The 20,470-nt window shown below is 38.7% G+C and overlaps 1 protein-coding gene across 1 annotated transcript; it reads right to left on the bottom strand.

The window, feature by feature from the left end:
* Positions 1-378: 378 nt before the first annotated feature.
* On the bottom strand, positions 379-18,819 carry LOC143028978 (uncharacterized). Its single transcript, XM_076191327.1, has 10 exons — positions 18,706-18,819; positions 9,446-9,566; positions 8,633-8,743; positions 6,876-7,000; positions 6,020-6,136; positions 4,204-4,330; positions 2,984-3,129; positions 2,514-2,571; positions 1,419-1,603; positions 379-913 (listed from the first exon to the last, which is right to left on the bottom strand). Exons 1-10 carry the CDS (start codon positions 18,717-18,719, stop codon positions 808-810), a joined length of 1,110 nt encoding a protein of 369 aa, XP_076047442.1. The 5' UTR covers positions 18,720-18,819; the 3' UTR covers positions 379-807.
* Positions 18,820-20,470: the final 1,651 nt, after the last annotated feature.

Here is a 20,470-nt window from a genome sequence, read left to right as displayed (position 1 = left end):
GACCCCAATCATCCCACCATTCGTCTTCGTCTTTCTGGAGAAAGTGTGAGTTAAGGTGCCTAAAACTGTCTACGCATTGCAGATGGCAAGAAAACCTTACAGATTTTTTTGTTCCAAATAATCCTCGGTGCGGAAACGCAAACCATGGTCATATATTCGATTTTTTTTTTTTTTTTTTTTTAAGCCTACACAGGAAAGCGAAATAAGACGAGTTTGCGAATTCGTTGATCCGGTATTTGCTTTGTTTCTCTTGGGACAGGGAAACGCAAGTGGTACAGAGAAGAAGCATTGGACGGGAATGATTCGTTGAGGTTGGGGCGGAAGGATTGTGGAATGAAGGACATCATCATGATTTTCATTTGGTACTTTATTCTTATTTGTGCCAAATATGTGCCGTGCAACATCCATTGCTAAAGAGGTTATCATGTTGGGTTATTTTTCCTCCGATATCCTACCTCCAACCTCCATTTGAATAACTAGAATATAACTTCGATTACAGAAATCTAGACTTCTCTAAGAACATTTCAAGAGTATGTCTAACATTCGTAAATGTTTACAATCCCTTAGTTCATCATTCGGAAAGATATTATTGTATTTGGAGATTCGAAAAATAGATCATTGTAACCGAAGTCGTTTTTACTCAAACGAATTCTCAACGGTCGGTGCTGATGAAGTCCGTGGAAGCCCTGCGTGATGATGACCCTTTAAAAGGGCAAACTCGGTTATCAAAAATGTCGAGTAGATTTTGGCTTTGTTCAACTGCATACTTGCATCTGCTACATATGGCAGAATCGTCGCTGTTCAGTTCTACAGCTGGGCGAGGCGAGCCAGCAAATGCGGTGGCAGGAAGGGCAGAAGCTGTGGTAGGTGACTCAAAAGCAGTGACTTCTCTCGTTCAACACTCAAGTCGCTCCTGCAAAAAAAAAAAAAAAACAAGCGGAAGCGTGTACGCCCCAACAGCGAAACCAACCAAAGGAAAACACACACACACACACCACTGTATATAATCATATGAACAGATAGATCAGTGATTCCCAACCGCTGTGCCGCGGCACCAAAGAGTGCCGTGAGATCAACTGAGGATGCCGCCAAAATTGAGGGCAAAAATAATTTTCGTATTACCGACTCTCTCTGTCATCTATTTTTGTTCCCTAAAGCAGCATCAGTGTAAAGATGAGTGTTTTCATATTATCCAGGGACAAAATTTTGTTACACTGATGTTGAATCATCAAAATACTGACAAACTAGAATTTAGATTTTTTAATAAGGGTGTCAGGGACTTCTGAAAGGCTTGGCAAGGGTGCCTGCCTCAAGCCAGAAAAGGTTGGGAACCACTGCGTTAAATAAAAAAAATAATAATAAACAAGCAAATAAATAATAAGTGCAAAGTTCCTGACAGCTTGAGTCCAAGAACCCACCTCAGGCGGTCGTACTCATCCAAACGATCCCAAGTTTGATCCTCGATCGTTCTTCTGGCTTCCATGATCGCCCTCCTCTCCTTCACGAACTCCTCGACCTGAGTTCGATGGAGGAGCTGCCTCCTGCGTCGGGCCGCCGTTGTCAGGTCCTCCAGCCGGGCTTCTTCGGCCATAACACGAAGGAGCTGATAGCCCAGAGATAAGAGTACATGATAACAAATCATCGCTTATTAAACTTGATATATATTATCACATAATTATACCGTAATTAGTACGTGCCTTTGGAAATGATATGCAGATATATGAACTCGTCTTTAGTGAAGCTACTGGCTTTGTGGTAGCAGTCAACTGTATTTATACATATTCTACGAATACATCTTATGAATATAATGCTCAGTTGGCTGTACCCAACAGATTCGCGAAAATTTCGGCCCATCTTCGACAATACAACAGGAATAAACAAAACAGATTCACGGAGGGTAAAAAAATAATTACCCAATGTCATTAACTTTCTTCTCACTATTAATCGGGAATTCTCCCGTGGCACCCTTACGGCCCTGAGTCACATACTATCCTTTATAAACTTGAAGGCTTGTCACCATCATAATGTAATGCTGGTCCATTTTCAACTTCAATCCTCCTTCCTTTCTACTGTCTTCCTTCCTTCCATCTCTCCTTAACAATCGATGACACCTCTCTCAGTGACATATGATCTCTCATACCTTCGATAAAATACTTTGCTGCATTGCTTCTGACCCAGGGGGGCAGAAGGCGGGATAGAGGGATGACCCGTCATCCACAAGGAGCTAAGATGAGAAGGGAGGAAAGGGTGAAGGAATGGGAGTGGAATGGGTGGGAGTGAGTACATGCCTTTTGACTTGGCTACCTCCCTTGTATGGGAGGAAAAATGGTACATAGATAAATAGATAGATAGATAGACCTTTGCTAAATTACCCCAGTGCAGCTACGAGATGATTTGTCATTCTCCAGCCAGCTCTTGCTAACTTAGGGGACAGAACCTGTGCGAGGTAGGACATAATAATCCCTAGCACTCACACAGCAACACAGTCCAGTTAGTAAACGTCTTTTACTTACAATATCCGCATATTCTTGCTCCTTTCTTTCTCTGGTCTCTTCAAGCTCTCTCTTCTGCCTGAGCGGGGATTAAAAAAAGAGTTAAAACTACGTCAAGGGGATCTGATTCCTCAACGACAGCGTTTCCCAACCTGGGGGTGCCGGGAAGTGATGCACACAAAAATCACATTGATATATGTATCATTAATCACCTAGTTGTGCATATTTGACTTTTTCCGTACCATTTTATTTTTCTAGGGTGTTCTTACTTCTTCTACAAACAATATTGTCAATTTGTTTCAGTTCCAAGGAATCAAGAAAATCAATAATTGAGCAGTACACTTCACTTTCTTTTATCCTTCTAATAACAAGACAGGGGTGCTGGACTGCTTAGATATGACAACAGGGGGTACTATGGTCGGAAGATGTTGGGAAACGCTGCTCTACGATCTGTTGCATTAACAGATGTAAACAATCTGGTAAATACTTACAGATTCTGATCGTCCCAGTCACTGACTTGTTTGGCTTTTGCCACGCGTTCTGCCTCTACATCTTCTTCATGTTTCTTCTGATCAGTGGCCATCTTTTCCATCACATCAATTTCCAGCCTCAAGTCGGTGACCGTATTTTTCACATTCTGAAAAGAGAATTAGAGCGAATGCATTATTTCATATAGGCTCTTCATCACCAAGTACACAGATTGAAAAAAAAAATAATAGTTTATATCCCCACCCCCGTAAGAACCCACACCACAATCACTATAAAATGTCGATGTGTTTAATTTCCAAAACAAAATCACAAGCAAATTTGACTAACCAAAATTGTATTTTCAACTTGGATTTCTAAGTAAAATAGGAAAAAAATTATGCATCAAAATCACGAGGTAAACTTATTAAGATCAAACAAACATACAAACGGACGCACGCATACACCACTCTACCTACACGAATCGACTCGACTCGACTCGACAGTGCAGTGGTAGTGTTTGCAACTGCTGCTACAACGGTTCGAGTTCTAATCCCGCCCAGGGCTGAAATACTTTCATTATCACTGCGCTGCGAGTCGTTACTCCAATTCTCGTGGGCAGGGAGTTGGGTGTGTGTGTGTGCATGTAAGGTCACAGCATTACCCATAGATCGGTCATATACGAGCTCTGAGCTCTCATCCGGGAGGGTAATAGATGCCGATCACGAGTCCAACACGTGATCCGAGACCATGGTGAATCACACACTAGATATACTGAGTGTGTATACAGTGCATGGAATTATTCTTTTATGAGGTTTTATGAACCACAGGTTAATAAAAAGTACAATGTACACCATAATATATAGATGCGTGAGTAGTAGTAGTAGTAGTAGTAGTAGCAGTAGTAGTAGTAGTAGCAGGAGTAGCAGTAGTAGTGGTGGTAGAAAGTCGGATAAATGAGCTCCTGTATTAGGCTTAATTAAGATTGAGTAATACAAAATATAAAAGGGTAGTCGACCACAGTCATTGGCGAGAGAGGGGCCAATGAACTGTGTCTGTGGGAGACAGATCCTGACTGCTTTCACCACACAGTTCCACGAGGATGGAGGTCGTTTAAAATAGTAGTAGTAGTAGTAGTAGTAGTAGTAGTAGTAGTAGTGGTGGTGGTGGTGGTGGTAACAGTGGTTCCGGTGACAGTAGTAGTGGTCGGACTATTAGACGAGTTTTAGCTTTGTCTAGGCCTTACTTGCGCCTGCGCCAACTCGGAGACCATGGAATGCTCCAGGAGATTTCGTTGGAGCCTCGCTATCTCCTGCTGCTGCTGGGCAATCTCCTTCTCCAGGTCCTTCTGGACAAGATACTGCTCCTGGTCTCTGGGTACGGGAAGAACAATACAGTTCTAATGTAGTGGATATTGGAAAAAAGTTAAATTAATAAATGGAAAAATAAATAAAATATATATAGATTGAATATCCCACTATCGGAGAAAAGAAAGATGAAGATACGCATATTTCGGTCACTAACTGTGATCCTCTTCAGCGTGGTTATATATATATATATATATATATATATATATATATATATATATATATATATATATATTTTTTTTTTTTTTTTTTTTTTTTTTTTTTTTTTTTTTTTTTTCTTTTTTAATGTACATCTGTATAACAGATGAGCGGGCCACTAGCCCGCCACTAAAGGCTTGATTCATTACGCTCTTTTGGGAGAGGCGTGTCTTTCAGTAAAGAGATATATAATTTGATGAAATAATAATAAAGACAATAATAGTAATAATGATGATGATGATAATAATGATAATAATGATGATAATGATAATAATAATAATAATAATAATAATAATAATAATAATAATGATAATAATAAACAAATCAACAAATAAAATAACAATAAAAACAAAAAAGGGATTTTTACAAAGGGTGGGTCAACTTATACTAAGAGGAGATACATAGAGGAGACATGGGGAGGTAAGCATACTAGTGCGTGGTCCGTTTGAGCCCATGTCGTGATGACACCAAGATCAAATTGATTTATATATATATATATATATATATATATATATATATATATATATATATATATATATATATACAAATTCTCTCAATACCTGTATCTAAAATCTATCAACACCTTCACCGTGTCCCGGAGGTGCTGGCCTGAGGACTGGCGCTCGGTCACCGGACTGTTAATGTTGTAATTTACTTTCACCTCACAAGAATGAATATCACGGACTGTAAGAGGCTCATAGATATAGGTAGACAAGTGAGGTAGAAAGACGTGTACATAGTGAGAGTTTAACTTTTATTATTGGATCGGTTGTTTGGTAAACAACAATTCGAAGGCGAGAAGGCTCTCAGCGTTGTCTATAAACTAGTGTCTGGGGACCTGATTTTATTGTTGTATATCAATTTTGCTTTTGATGATGTAACTTAAGTCAGTGTGCAGTGAATTCGAGATTGCTTGTGTAAACAATATTGCATGCGGACTTGTACCGGCGGATCTGATTGGAGAAAGGCTGGAGGAGAAAATTCAATTGGTTCACAATTGTAAAATCACGCCTGTAGGTGAGGTTCTCAAATAGAAAGTTAATGATCATTGGACCAAAGAAATCATGACGTCACTGCAGAACTGACCTAGGATCTAAATTGAGTCCTTGACAGGGTTCCTTGAGTGTAACTTAGAAAAGCAAGTTGTAATAATTTGAAGAAGAAAATCAAGAAAAATCGTCAAAAATTTAATTTACCTCGATTGAAGTGACTGTGCAATATACAAATGACCTATAACTTGAATAATCTATTTCTTCGGAGGCATGGGGCCTACCGACTAAAACTGTGAGTGACAATCGTAAGTTGCATAGACACTGGTGGAAGGAAAGTAGAGAGTAATAAAAGTACTTAACGAAAGTAAAACCACGAAAGAAAGATGGGACTTAGGGGCGCCAAGACATTGTGACAGACAGGGTACAAACGGACACACACACACACACACACACACACACACACACACACACGAAGGATAACTTGGGTCCAGGGGGGTTTACTTGCCTTGATTTGTTGGCGTCGACGAAACGCGACTTCTCCAGCTCGAGGTCCTTCATGCGTTCCTGGAGGAGAAGAACCCGCTTCTCTTGCCGCTGCCGCTCTTGCTTCGCCCTCTTACTTCTGGAGGAGGAGGAAGGAACGTCTTTCATAAGGTCTAATGGCCTTTGGAGGTAGTCGCTCCTCTTATAAATAACCTATCTATATACCAAGGACCTTTTCCCCTTTATAAGGGAGGTGACTATGTCAGAGGCACGTACCTATTCCCACCTATTTCACTCCCGTCCACCACACTTTCCTCCCCCTCCCATCTCAGCTCCTCGTGGATGACGGGCCATCCCTCCATCCGCCTACACAAGTAATGACCAAGGTAAATCTATTCGTGGCCCGAGAGTTGCATTCAAAGGGATTAGGGTGATCACAGGCCAGGGTTACCAGGTAGAAATGGGTTAAGGTTGAATAAACACGGCAAAGGAAAGATGGACTGGAAGTGAAGCGTTTATTCCTGACGTTTCGTCTATTGACTTTCTCAGAGGAATGAGCATACTGGATCGTGCAGAGTTTATATATACACTTGGTGGCTCAAGGGGGTATACGAGCGTACAACGCTATGTTCTGATTGGGCCGCTGAGAGAGCGTTGTACGCTCATATACCCCCTTGAGCCAGCAAGTGTGTATATAAACTCTGCACGATCCAGTATGCTCATTCCTTTGAGAAAGTCGATAGACGAAACGTCAGGAATAAACGCTTCACTTCCAGTCCATAATTCCTTTGACGTGTTTATGCAACTTGTTCACATGGATTTTCATACGTTAAGGGTGTCTCGTTCAGAGAAGACCGGAAGGAAGGTTTCGTACTCACTGTTCTCTCTCCCTCTCGAGTTCGACCACGTCGGGGCTGGAGTCCTGGTACAGGTCCTGCACCACATGGAGTGCTGCCGAGGCTCGGTCCCGCACGTCCTCGAGAGCAGCCTGATCCTCGAGGTCCTGTATATTGAGGGCATGGGTTTCATTAGTGACAAGTGCATCTTGCCCAGGGCAGTGGGTAAGATGCAGGGATGACCCGGCATCCAGTAGGAGCCAAGAAAAGAGAGAGGGAGGGAAGGTGAATGGGAGTGGAGTGGGTGAAGGGATAGAATGGGTGGGAGCGGAGTTGTGTCTGACTTTTGGCTACCTCCCTTGTAAGGGGGAAAAAGCCCCTGGTATATGTATGCATGTAAGCCTAATGGAAGGGTGCGCCCAATGACGAAGATAAGAGTTCATTTAGTAGGAGTGGGGGCATACTTGCTTTCCTGGTGGAGGTCATCAAGCTCCAACCACGAAATCAGCGTTTCCCAACATTTTCCGACCCTTGCAGCAACCCCTGTAGTCATGTCTAAGCAGTCCAGCACCCCGTGATTAACATCTTATTACTAGAAGGATGAAAAAAGTGTATGTAAGCATCGCTTCCCTGCAACCCCATCTAGAATTAATTTCAGCACCCCAGCTTATGAGACGCTGTTTTGAATAAAGCCTTGGTATACATTATTGATACCAATGAACAATGTATGAGGAGGTGAAAACAATCTAGCATACAAAATTATGAGGAGTAATTTATGTGTGTGTGTGTGTGTGTGTGTGTGTGTGTGTGTATGTGTGTGTGTGTGTGTGTGTGTGTGTGTGTGTGTGTGTGTGTGTGTATGTGTGTGTGGCATACAAAGTTATGAGCAGTAATTCATTACATTAGATATTCTTCATATACCACTGTAACTAGCAGCCTAACGCAACAAAAGAAACGGAATGAAATTTGTAAAGATAGTTTGGTCTTCATATGTTTTTGGTGCATTCAGCAACGATTGGCTGCAAACAACAAAACATTAGTCTACAAAAAATACTTCGTAAGTACACTTTGCGGCGGAATTTCATATATAATTGTAATTATTTACAGTTCATTGGTCCTAATATGCTTATAACACATGTTATTATTTATGATTCTATGTCCTTTTCTTCATGGTGTGCTGACTTCACACAGAGAATTTGGAAAGCAGAGTTTGATGCTGGTAAGGCATAAGTTTTATTGGTGAGACACGTTCCCCCCCACCCCACCCCATCCTCCATGTCTACGTTACGGGTTATGTCGGGTAGAAACTGAATATTGGAGAAACTTGAAAATTTTACAATTATTGTTTTATTTATTTATTCTATTTTATTCTATCTTTTCTCTCTCTGACCCAATTGGATAATGACAGAGGACTTTAGCAGAATGACCTCGCTTAAGACGATTATCGCATGAGCGCATAACGCTCCTTTAGAGGAACACAGAAAATTACTTTTCAAACTCCGTTACATGTAAGTTATGCGTGCAAACTTCATCTTCTTTCGCTGACATGTAACTTAATTTCCTCTGGTTACATATTAACGAAAGGAAATGAAGTTTGTAATCATAACTTACGTCTAATGAAATCAGGGATTTTTGTGTTCCTTTAAAGGAGCATCATACGCCCTTGGGTTAATCCGCACAACCATCACGAAACGCAACTCGAGTACAAATATTTTCGCTGGCTCGAGACCGACCCAACCCGCGAATCTTTTAAGGTTTCTTTCGCCCCGTCCTCCCACCGTCCATTCCTCAGCACTTACGGCGTGTAACTGCTGGGCTTGCAAACGCCTGTTTGACTCGTCCAGACTAGCTGCTTTCCTGTCCTCCTCGGCGAACTCCCTCACCATCCCTGCATACCTGAGGTTCCTGTCCTGCAAAAGAAAAATAATAATAATAATAATAAATAAATAAATAAATAGAATAAAAAATGAAAAACAAATAAATGAATAAATAAAATAAAACAATGTCAAAGCTCGCCTCCTCTAAAAGTCATCTATATTCGAAGCATTTGCTAGAGACAAAACCTGTGTGCGCTGTCGACATCCATGTCTTCCAATTACAATTCATCTTCCATGAATCATACCTATTTGAAGTACTTACTAAAGAGACAAAACTCCGTAACTCTTCCAATTACAGTTCGTCTCTGCCATAAATAATTTTTATTTGAAGTATTTGTTAAATAGACAAAACCTGCGTACATTACCGACATCCGTACCTCCTCCTACCTCATCTCTACCACAAATAATCTCTATTATAACATTCGCATTTCTTCCAATTATAGTTCATCTCTACCATAAAATTCTGTTTGAAGGGTTTGCTAGAGGCAAAAACCGTCTCTACCATTAGCAATTTCTATTTGAATTATTTGCTAAAGAAACAAAACCTTGGTACGTTGTCGACATCCATATCTCTTCCAATTACAGTTCAACTCTACCATAAATAAATTTACTCGAAGTATTTGCTAAAGAGACAAAACCTGCGTACGTTGTCGACATCCGTACCTCCAATTACAGTTCAACTCTACCACAAATAAATTTACTCGAAGTGTTTGCTAAAGAGACAAAAACTCGTACCTCCTCCTTAGCTTTGTCTGCTTCTTTGTTGGCGATTAGCGCCTTGTTCTCCATCGTGGCGACGCATTCTTGGAGGCGAGAGTTAAGCGCTCGGAGCTCCGGACTCGCCAAGTGATCCAGCCTTTCGTGAAAAGAAAACGGAAGCAGAAATAGATGTAATAAACAATTTAATCATACACTCTCGTGTGGTCCTTCGAGGAGGACATCGGAGATGGTCATCTCCCCCATCTGTCCCCAATCCCTATCAATACCCTTCATTACCATCTGGAAGTGCAACCCCGACGGGCTGGCACTCCGTCATCCTAAAACTTTTTTGGTAAATGAATATGTTTGATGTCCATAATTTTCGGTCATTCTGTATTTTGTGTATTGGTAAATATATATTTTGGTTGTTTTTATCTGTTGTGTATTCATTTTACTGTGTTGAACAAAACGGTTTTGCGGCCTGCATTAGTCCCTTCTCTCCGTGATCTGGTCAGAGAAGAAATTTGGTAAGGAGATGAGGTCCGGGCGAGAGACAGCCCCGCAAACCTCGAAGAAGAAGAAGAAGAAGAAGAAGAAGAAAGAAGAAGAAAGAAGAAGAAGAAGAAGAAGAAGAAGAAGAAGAAGAAGAAAGAAGAAGAAAGAAGAAGAAGAAAGAAGAAGAAGAAGAAGAAGAAAAAGGAGGAGAAGAAGGAGAAGAAGGAGAAGAAGGAGGAGGATGAGAAGAAGGAGGAGGGGGAGGAGGAGAAGAAAAAGAAGGAGAAGGAGGAGGAGGAGAAGAAGGAGATGAAGGAGGAGGAGGAGGAGCAGGAGAAGAAGAAGAAGAAGAAGAAGAAGAAAAAGGAGAAAAAGAAGAAGAAAAAGAAGAAGAAGAAGAAAAAGGAGAAAAAGAAGAAAAAAGAAGAAGAAGAAGAAGAAGAAGAAGGAGAAGAAGAACAAGAAGAGCAAGGAGAAAAAGAAGAAGAAGGAGAAAAAGAAGAAAAAAGAAGAAGAAGAAGAAGAAGGAGAAGAAGAACAAGAAGAACAAGGAGAAAAAGAAGAAAAAGGAGAAAAAGGAGAAAAAGAAGAATAAGAAAAAGAAGGAGAACAAGAAGAAGAAGAAGAAGAAGGAGGAGGAGAAGGAGGAGAGGAATTGAATGGCTGACTGATTATAATCTGTACAAGTTCTCTGATTAAAAACCTGTTGGAGCCGTGTTATACGAGAGCGATCCACCGCGCTGCACCTTATCAAATGATTGATAAGTTGACACAAGTGATTAAAGTGACAGGTATTAAATATAGCATATTGCGATTCTGTGGACAGACGTAAACAAAAGACAAATCTGAGTTATGTGGAGTGTTTGTGTGTGTGATTCACCATGGTCTTGGATCAGGTGTTGGACTCGTGATCAACAGCTATTACCCTCCCGGGAGAGAGCTCGGAGCTCATGTATGACCGATCTATGGCTAATGCTGTAACCTTATACGCACACATACACACAACTCCCCGCCCACAAGAGTTGGAGTAACGACTCGCAGTGCAGCGACACTGAAATTATTTCAGCCCTGGGCGGGATTCGAACCCGGACCGCCGTAGTGGCGGCCGCGAACGCTACCACTGCACCATTGAGTCGTGTGTGTGTGTGTGTGTGTGTGTGTGTGTGTGTGTGTGTGTGTGTGTGTGTGTGTGTGTGTGTGTGTGTGTGTGTGTGTGTGTGTGAGAGAGAGAGAGAGAGAGAGAGAGATAAAGAGAGGAATAACGCGGGTGGATAAATTACAGGAGAGAGAGAGAGAGAGAGAGAGAGAGAGAGAGAGAGAGAGAGAGAGAGAGAGAGAGAGAGAGAGAAGGAGAGAGAGACGGCGAAGCAGTCGTTAAAGCCGAAATATGAAAATCATACTAAATGCAGTGTCCGGTTTCCATAAAGACTTACCTTTTATGAATATTAAGAAATAGAAATCGAGTACTGGCATAATTAACGCTGAAAAATCAAATAAACTAAAGAGGACTGTTGTTAACAGTTCCCTTTACTCCTCAGGACTATGTACATTTGATCTGGTTCCGCCGCGGGAGACTCGCCCTGGGCGTAGCGGAAAGATCTAAGCCCAATCTTGATTATCGACACTCTTTGCTTCGTATTAATTGTGGCTTTTTAATTCAGTCTAAGAGCAGAGGTGGACAAACTTGGGGCCATCAAAGATTTTCATGTAGTCCGCCAATATTTTTTTGTTTTAACTGAGTCACTTTTTTTTTAAATAAATGTGATACATGTGAAGTTTCTACTTTAGAATTTTAATGAATAAAGACTAATAATTTCTTCTTGTGCCCCGCATATTTTTTTCTTTAAACTTAGTCTTTTTTTTAATGATATGTAAAATTTCCAATTTAGAATATTAATGAACAAAGATTGATTATTCTTTAAGAATTTTTTTGTTATTTTAGGTACTAATTTTTTTTAATTAATATATTATGTGACCCTTTAAAGTTGCTAATTTCTGAATCCCTTTCACGAAAAATTTTACCTAACCAGGTCGAAAGAAGCACTCTACGCAGGTAAAAGAATTAAACAGACAAGGAATATCAACAAAAAGAGATTATGCGAAAAAAGTCACTTTTGATCATCCTGAGAAGTGTAAAATGTGCGATTAATAACTGGAAAGTTTCCATGCGTTTGAAGGCACTTCGCGTTTGTTTAGTTGGGATGATTATCAAACTGGCCAGTTAAGATAAAAGAAATCAGATATAGACTTATCAGAGGAACAGATATAATTTTAGGCAAAAGGACATTCGTTGTCTTCGTATTTCACACTCCTCAAGCCAAAACGAAGTACACCCATCATGCATGGTCTTCTTAACATAAGAACATAAGAATGAAGGGGACTGCAAGAGACCATAAGGCCTACACAAGGCAGCTCCATATCCATCACCACCTGTCATCCCCATCCATAAAGTTATCTAACCGTTTCTTAAAACAACTGATAGTTTCAGCGCTCACTACATGGTTACTAAGTCTATTCCATTCGTTGATCACCCTATTAGTAAACCAATTCTTGTCTATTTCCTTCTTAAATCTAAATTTGTCCGACTCAATTCCATTACTGCGAGTCTTGCCTTGTTGTTTTAATATGATGACCTTGTTTGCATTACCCTTGTTAATGCCTTTGATCCACTTGAACACCTCTATTAGATCACCCCGCACTCTGCGTCTTTCCAGAGAGTGTAAGTTAAGGTGCACGTGGGGGAGTGCGTGTGATTAATTATTCACTACTGAATGAGTTGCCCACAAATAAGAAAAACAGCTGGGCGGAAGTCTGAATGAAATATATATTACACCTAGTCTGGGAGATCAAGCCCTTTCTGCAAAGGGATAAAATATACTTATTGCGTTCGACTCAAAACGAATCAGGTGGTGGTCGACTTCAAGCAAAGTGAGACGAGATATTACTAGTGTCATTCAATTTTGTGGAACCTCTTCTCGTGACGTCATCAAAACGGAAGTCGGCCATCTTGGTGATATAAACGAAAGTTATTTTCAAAGGTTTATTTTGTACGATCAAGAAACGCCATGCAGTAGTCAATTACTCTATCGGGTTATTGGTTGTTACCATCGGTCCAATCGAAATATATATATATATATATATATATATATATACATATTTATATATATATATACATGTATATACATATATATACATATATATATATACATATATATATATATATATATATATATATATATATATATATATATTGGAAACTAGTATGTTATAACACATTTGTAAAAGATCACTGTTAACCCACTATCGGAGAAATAATAACGGAAAGTACAGAGAAACTGTACATTTCGACTACTCTCTGTAGTCCTCTTATATATACTGTATATATATATACATATATATATATATATATATATATATATAATATATGTACATATATATATATATAATATATGTACATATATATATATATACATACATATATATATATATATATATATATACATATATATATACATATATATATATGCGTGTGTGTGTGTGTGTGTGTGTGTGTGTGTGTGTGTGTGTGTGTGTGTGTGTATTCACCTCGGATATGCTGCAGCCTCTTTTCGAGACAGCCAGACACCACCCTACGGCAGTGAGCTCAGAGCTCATTATTAGCAGATCTCTGGGTAGGTCTGAGACCACTCACACTCCACACACCGGTACTGCAAGGTCACAACTCCTTGACTAACGTCCCGTACCTACTCGCTGCTAGGTGAACAGGGGCTACACGTGAAAGGAGACAAACCCAACTTGTCTCCGCCCGGCCGGGGAATCGAACCCCGGTTCTCCGGCTTGTGAGGCCAGTGCCTTACCAATCCGCCACCGGGCCGGGTGTGTGTGTGTGTGTGTGTGTGTGTGTGTGTGTGTGTGTGTGTGTGTGTGTGTGTGTGTGTGTGTGTGTGTGTGTGTGTGTGTGTGTGTGTGTGTGTGTTCACCTCGGATCTGCTGCAGTCTCTGTTGAGACTGCGTGTGTGTGTGTGTGTGTATTTACCTAGTTGTATTTACCTAGTTGTATTTTACGGGAAGGGGAGCTATGCTCGTAAGGTCCCGTCTTCATATCTCATTTTATCTAAACTATTTTTAAATTCATGTATTGTTTTTGCACACACCACTTTCTCATCTAACTTGTTCCAACTGTCTATTGCTCTGTGAGGAAAGCTGTTCTTTTTCAAATCTCTTCTATAGTTGTCTTTTTTTATTTTCTTTCCGTGTCCTCTTGTATTTCTGTCATCCCATTTTATCAGATTCTCTCTATCAGTAATTTCTATGCCTTTCATGATTCTGTAAATAGCTATCAAATCTCCTCTCTCTCTTCTTTGCTCTAGTGTCTGTAGTTTAAGTTTTTGTAGTCTCTCTTCATATGATAGTTTTGAGAGTGTTGGTGCCAGTTTAGTAATTGCTCTTTGTATTCTTTCAAGTTTTTTTATACATTTTTTTGTACTTGGTGACCATATCGTTGCTGCATATTCCAATCTTGGTCTTATCAGGGTGATTAGGATTTTCCTCACCATTTCTTCATCCAGGTATGTAAATGCCACTTTGATTGTTCTTATTAAATTATAAGTTTCTCCAAAAATCTTATTTATATGTTTCTCAGGTGACATATTATTCATAACAATGACTCCCAGGTCCCTCTCATTTTCTACTCTTTTTATTCCTTCTTCTCCCAAATTATATGATCCTGTTATTCTGTTTTTGCTTTTTCCAAATTCCATTATACTACACTTTTTTGTATTGAACTCCATCTCCCACTTCCTACTCCATTCTTGTACTTTATTTAGATCTCTCTGTAGTGATTCACAATCTTCTTCAGTTTTCACTCTTTTCAGTAATTTTGCATCATCTGCAAAGAAGCTCATATAGCTTTCAATTCCTTCATCCATATCATTAATATATATAGCAAACATTATTGGGGCCAGAACTGTTCCCTGCGGGACACCGCTTATTACTTCATTCCATTTTGAGTGCTGATCTCTTATCACTACTCGCATTTTTCTTTCTTGCAAAAAGTCTTCCATCCAATTTAGCAATTTACCTTGTATTCCTCCTTCATATTCTAATTTCTTAAGCAACTTCTTATGTGGTACTTTGTCAAAAGCTTTTTTTAGGTCTAGAAATGCACAATCAGCCCATCCATCTCTTTCTTGTATTATATCTATTAGCCTTGAATAGAAACATATTAAATTGGTGACGCATGATCGTCCTTGTCTGAATCCAAATTGCCTTGGATTTAGTACGTTGTTTTTTTCCAAGTATTTTACCCATCTACTTTTGATAATTCTTTCACATATTTTTGCTATTGTACTTGTTAGAGAGACTGGTCTATAGTTGGTAGGTTCTTCTTTATTTCCTCCTTTATATATAGGTACTATATTTGCTTTTTTCCAATCTTCTGGAACTTTTCCTTCTTTTAAGGAACTGCTTATTATGCTATGTATTTTGTCTGCCAGTTCATTCCTACATTCTTTCAGAATCCAGTTTGCTATTTCATCTGGCCCATGCGATTTTCTGACATCAAAATTACCCAAGTGTGTCAATATTTCATTCTTCGTTACTTCTATTTCTTCCATAGGGGGGACTTTTTCCTTCCACTCAATCTCTTCAGGTTGTATATTTTCCCTTGTAAACACTGATTTAAAATGTTTGTTCATAATTTCTGCCATTTCCATTTCCTCAGTGTATTCAACTCCCCCTTGTCTTAATTTCTCCAAGTCTTGTTTGTTTTTCAGTTTATTGTTTACAAATCTGTAGAATAGTTTTGGTTGATCTTTACACTTTTCTATAACATCTTTTTCATATTTTCTTTTTTCCTCTCTGCACTTTTGTACATATTCATTTCTATAACCAGTATATATTTTCCATTTTTCAGGTCTTCTGTCTTTTTTCCATCCGGTCCAGGCTTTGTCTCTTTTGTCTTTTAACTCCCTACAACTTTTGTTGTACCAGCATTTTACATATTCTTTTTCTTGTTTTTGTCTTGGGACATACTTTTCCACTCCTTCTTTGTAAATTTTTGTCAAAATATTCCATTTCTCTTCCACTGATGTTTCTTCTTTGTATATTTCTTCCCAGTTTTCTTGTTGGAAGAATTCTCTTATTTTATCAAAGTTTGTTTTTTCATACATCATTCTTCCTTTTCTATATTGTTCATTTCTTTTCATATATTTTTCTTCATTAAGTTCCAGTTCAATCAATATGTGGTCACTTTTACCTATTGGTGTTTTATATTCAATCTTGTCCACTATTCTAGGTTCAGATGTAATTATTAAGTCTAGCCTCGATGGTTCTTCTTCATTTCTATACCTAGTGTTCTCTTGTATCCATTGTGTCATTGAATGGTCAGTAATCATCTCAAGTAGAGCATTTCCCCATGAGTCATCACCACTCTTTACTGTCATTTCTTCCCAGCAGATTTCTTTGCAATTAAAGTCGCCCATCATAACTATTCTTCCTCCGTCTTCCATTATTTTAGTTAATGCTATCTTTGTGTCCTCTAACATACTTTTATGTTCATTCTCCTCCCATGAGGCTGTTTTCGGAGGCACATAGTTGATCACAAATTTTCTGCTCTTCTTATCTCGGTCTTCCACTTCTATCATAATCATCTCTACTGTATTCTTTCCATATATGACACCTTTCACGTTTATATCCTTCTTTGTCAGGAACATAACTCCACCCCCTTGTTTTTTCTCTCTGTTTCTAATCCAATAATTGTATGTATCATGTCCTACACTGTTGGGTGGTAGTGGGCCTTTTAATTTTGTTTCTACAATTCCCATTATGTCCGGTTCTTTTTCTTTCAAATAATCATTCAGTTCATTCAATCCTGTTATCAATCCATCTATATTTGTGTAAGACACTCTTAGTTTTCTGCCACTTCCATTGTGTTCTCTGTTTCCCTTATGTTTTTCTTTAGTATGTCGAACTGCTTTATTTTCATGTTCACTACTCTCCAATAGAATCTCTCTTTCTCTGACTCCGTTCTTTCCTCGTTTTTTGCCTTAGCTTCAATTCTTTTCTGCTTTTCTGCCTCTCTTTCCTCCTTATTCATTTCTCTTTTTATCCATACCTTTTTATATTGATCATTTGTTGCTAGTTTCCCTGTCTTGGATAGAATTTTCTCTGCCGTTGTTTGTGACCTGAATTTAATCTTAATTGGTCTGGTCTTATCTGTACTATATTTTCCGAGTCTGAATTTTTCCTCAATTTCCTTTATAATTTCTGGTTCATCTTCCTGGACTAATTTTAATAAACTGCTTACCCTTTCATTTTCCTCCTTGATTCTTGCGGTTCTATCTGGGTTATGTTTCTCTTCCATTCCTAATATAATTATACATTTCTTTTTGTCAGCTAATTCTCTTACTATATTCTCCTTCTGTCTCATCACTTTAATAACTGAGTCTTCATTATGTTCTTTCAATTGCTGTTTGACTATGTCAGTGAATGAAACCTTATTCCCTTCTTGAGTTATTCTCCAATTTTTAGCTTCTGTAGCTATTTTCTCACTGTTTTCATTACTATTCTTCTTCAATTTCTCATTCTCCTCCTTTACATTTCCTAACTGTCTTTTTAGGTCCTCTACTTCTTCAGTTAAGTTTCTGTTAGCCTTCTCTAGTTGTTCCAATCTTTCAATTCTTTGGAGAATGGAGCCTACATTACCTAACTTACGTTCCAAGTCCTCGATCACCTTATCAACTCTCTCCTCTAGTCTTATCAGTCTGGGGGGGGTTGTGTCCCCCCCACCCTCTTTAAATCCCTGGAACATATTCTCGTCACTTTCTACTGTATTTCTCCTCTCTATACTTCTAATCTTTACATTTTTATTTGCCATTTCGTCATCCGGTGGTCGTTTCATGTTGACCTTCCGCCCGTCTGCCTGGGCCAAGTCCTCCACATCCTCATTACCTTCCATTTCCCCAGTAATCCCTCCCCCTCTCCTCTTTCCTTACTTTCCCACTACCTCACGAGCAATTCCCCCCCCCCCTGCAAATACAAAAAGGCACTTCTCTTTGCGTTGGTATCCACAATCTGCACTTTTCTTCAGAGCGTTCGTCAAGCCGTCCGTTCGTTGAAAGTGTGTGTGTGTGTGTGTGTGTGTGTGTGTGTGTGTGTGTGTGTGTGTGTGTGTAAATTTTCTACTAGAAATAGAAAGTTATAACTATAACAATAAACTAATGTCGTTGCACTATGGTAAAATTATACTAATGGCCCACTTTCGGAGAAGAATAGGCGAAAGTAAAAAGATCCGTTATATTTCGATCACTATCTGTGATCCTCTTCATCACATCTGCTGAAGAGGATCACAGATAGTGATCGAAATATACGGATCTTTTTACTTTCGTCTATTCTTCCCCGAAAGTGGGTCGTTAGTATAATTATAACTATAAACATTAAAACCAGAAAATTAAGCGAAGAGTATCGACGACTTTCGTTAGCCACGCTGTAGCTGAACTGTTAGGGAAAGATTTTGAATAACATTCGGGTGTGTCCCACTCATTTCATATCAAGCGTGTGTTTTTATTATTATTATTATTATTATTTAGTGGTTTCTAACCATTTTAACCCATTGGTTATTGCAACACATGATATCTATTCTTGCGTTATACTGTAGTTGTTCTGATCCGATGTCGCTAGCATCAGACTCCATACTTATATTTTGATTTTTTTTTGTGTTTACACCTGTGAGCAAGCTAGCACAGTATCAACACATAGTGTTAAATTTAGCATATATATTAATATATACAACCTCGTTTTACCTTAACTTGTTCATGTGTACTGGGATTCAGGCTTTCAAAGAGCTGCACAATTTTTGTTCAGAGATTCCATACGATGTGAAACTGTCACTTTCAAACACAACTTTTGGAATACTCACAGTACAGGAAGTTGAAAGCTTAGCGGTTCCTTGTAGTTAGCGTTTTTGTTTGTCATTTTTTTATATTATATTGTTGTTACTTCACGACGAGTACCTGAATAACTCTGTGCAATTTTCTATTATACTTATGTGAGAAATAATTATTTTATTTGCAAGTCTATCGTATTCTTTCTAATATACAACAACAGAAAACGTTAGTAAAGGAAGGGTGACTAAACAAAGGTGCCATGGTGCTGGTGACAAAGCTATGTTGAGTTCCCCAAGAGGACGGAGAAAATAAGTAAAAAATATATATATAAATACAGTACTGTATTTATTAAAAGAAATACTGACAAAAATGTTGTGTGCTATGCTGCCTAATGTCTATCAACCGTCTTTCTTCATGTTTGTTTTTATGACTTCATTCTTTCATCCCATATCAGCAAATCTTGTCAACTTTTTCTGTTCCTTTTTCTGATCAAAATATCATTATCATATCACCTCTCTTTGCTCTTCCATAGTGGCAAGTCCCAGTTATTTTAGTTTCTCATCATATATATTATGTAGTCCTGGAATGATTTTGTATTTTTTTCTTTCTTATTCTTATAGATTTATTTTGATATAGTGACCACATGGCTGCTGCATATTCCAGTCTGTGATGAATCAGGATTTCAGTTATTTTTTCATCATATTCTTATCCATATAGATGTCAGCCATATAATATATACCCATTAGCAAGTCACAAGTCCCTCCCATTAATATCTTAATTATTAATATGGATTACTGGCATCAAATCATCTTTCATTAAAACTCATAAATCCTTCTCCCTTGTCTTTGTGGTGAATTCATCTCTTGCTTCTTAATGGCCTCTTATTGCTTTGGTTCATTTCCAGGACATTTTATTTCCACTAAATTTTATCTTCCACTTCTATATAGCCCCAATCATAAACCTTATCTAGGTCTTCCTGTAGCAGTTTATAATCCTTTTCACCTTTCATCCTTTTCAGGATCTTGGCATCAACTGCAATAAGAACATACCTGGTGCCAAACCGACACCTCATCCTTCAATACTGTTGTTGTTGTTCCCTAGACTGTCTGTCCAAGCAGTCCCATTTCTTCAATACTGTTCTCATCATATTTAGATATGAATTCATGTATTGTTCAAGCTTGGGCTGTATCATCATCTAAGCTATTTCTTTACATCCTTTAGACATGGTCTTTCTTAATTTCTTCCCATGACCTCTTAAAGTCCCCTCACCCTTAATGCAATCTATCCCCTTTAGTGACCTGAATATTGTAATCATATCACCTCTTTCTCTTTTAACTTTCAAGGTTGGCAGAATCAGTGTTTTTAGTCTTTCCTCATATGGTTTATCTACCCAGCTAGGGACTAGTTTGGTTGCTTGATCTTGTTAAAGGTGAAGGAGGCAGAGGCAATTAGCTGATGAAGTACTTGAAAAGAATAGAATATTTTTTGGTAGGAAGTTAAGAGTGAATGGGATTTAATTATACAAAAAAGGAAATGGTAAAGAATGCAAACAGACTGATGCTAATACAAATAAATGCGAGGGGAATATAGGTAGAGTATTTTGGGGATTTCTGGAACGTGGAGGAGGTTAGGGAAGGTTTGATGTGGCAATGGAAGATGCAAGGAAAATGACTTTGATGGG

This window comes from Oratosquilla oratoria, chromosome 10 (assembly GCF_046742065.1).
Source record: "Oratosquilla oratoria isolate Oo_2021 chromosome 10, ASM4674206v1, whole genome shotgun sequence".
Lineage (NCBI taxonomy): Eukaryota > Metazoa > Arthropoda > Malacostraca > Stomatopoda > Squillidae > Oratosquilla > Oratosquilla oratoria.
This window is presented reverse-complemented; position numbering and strand designations above follow the sequence as displayed.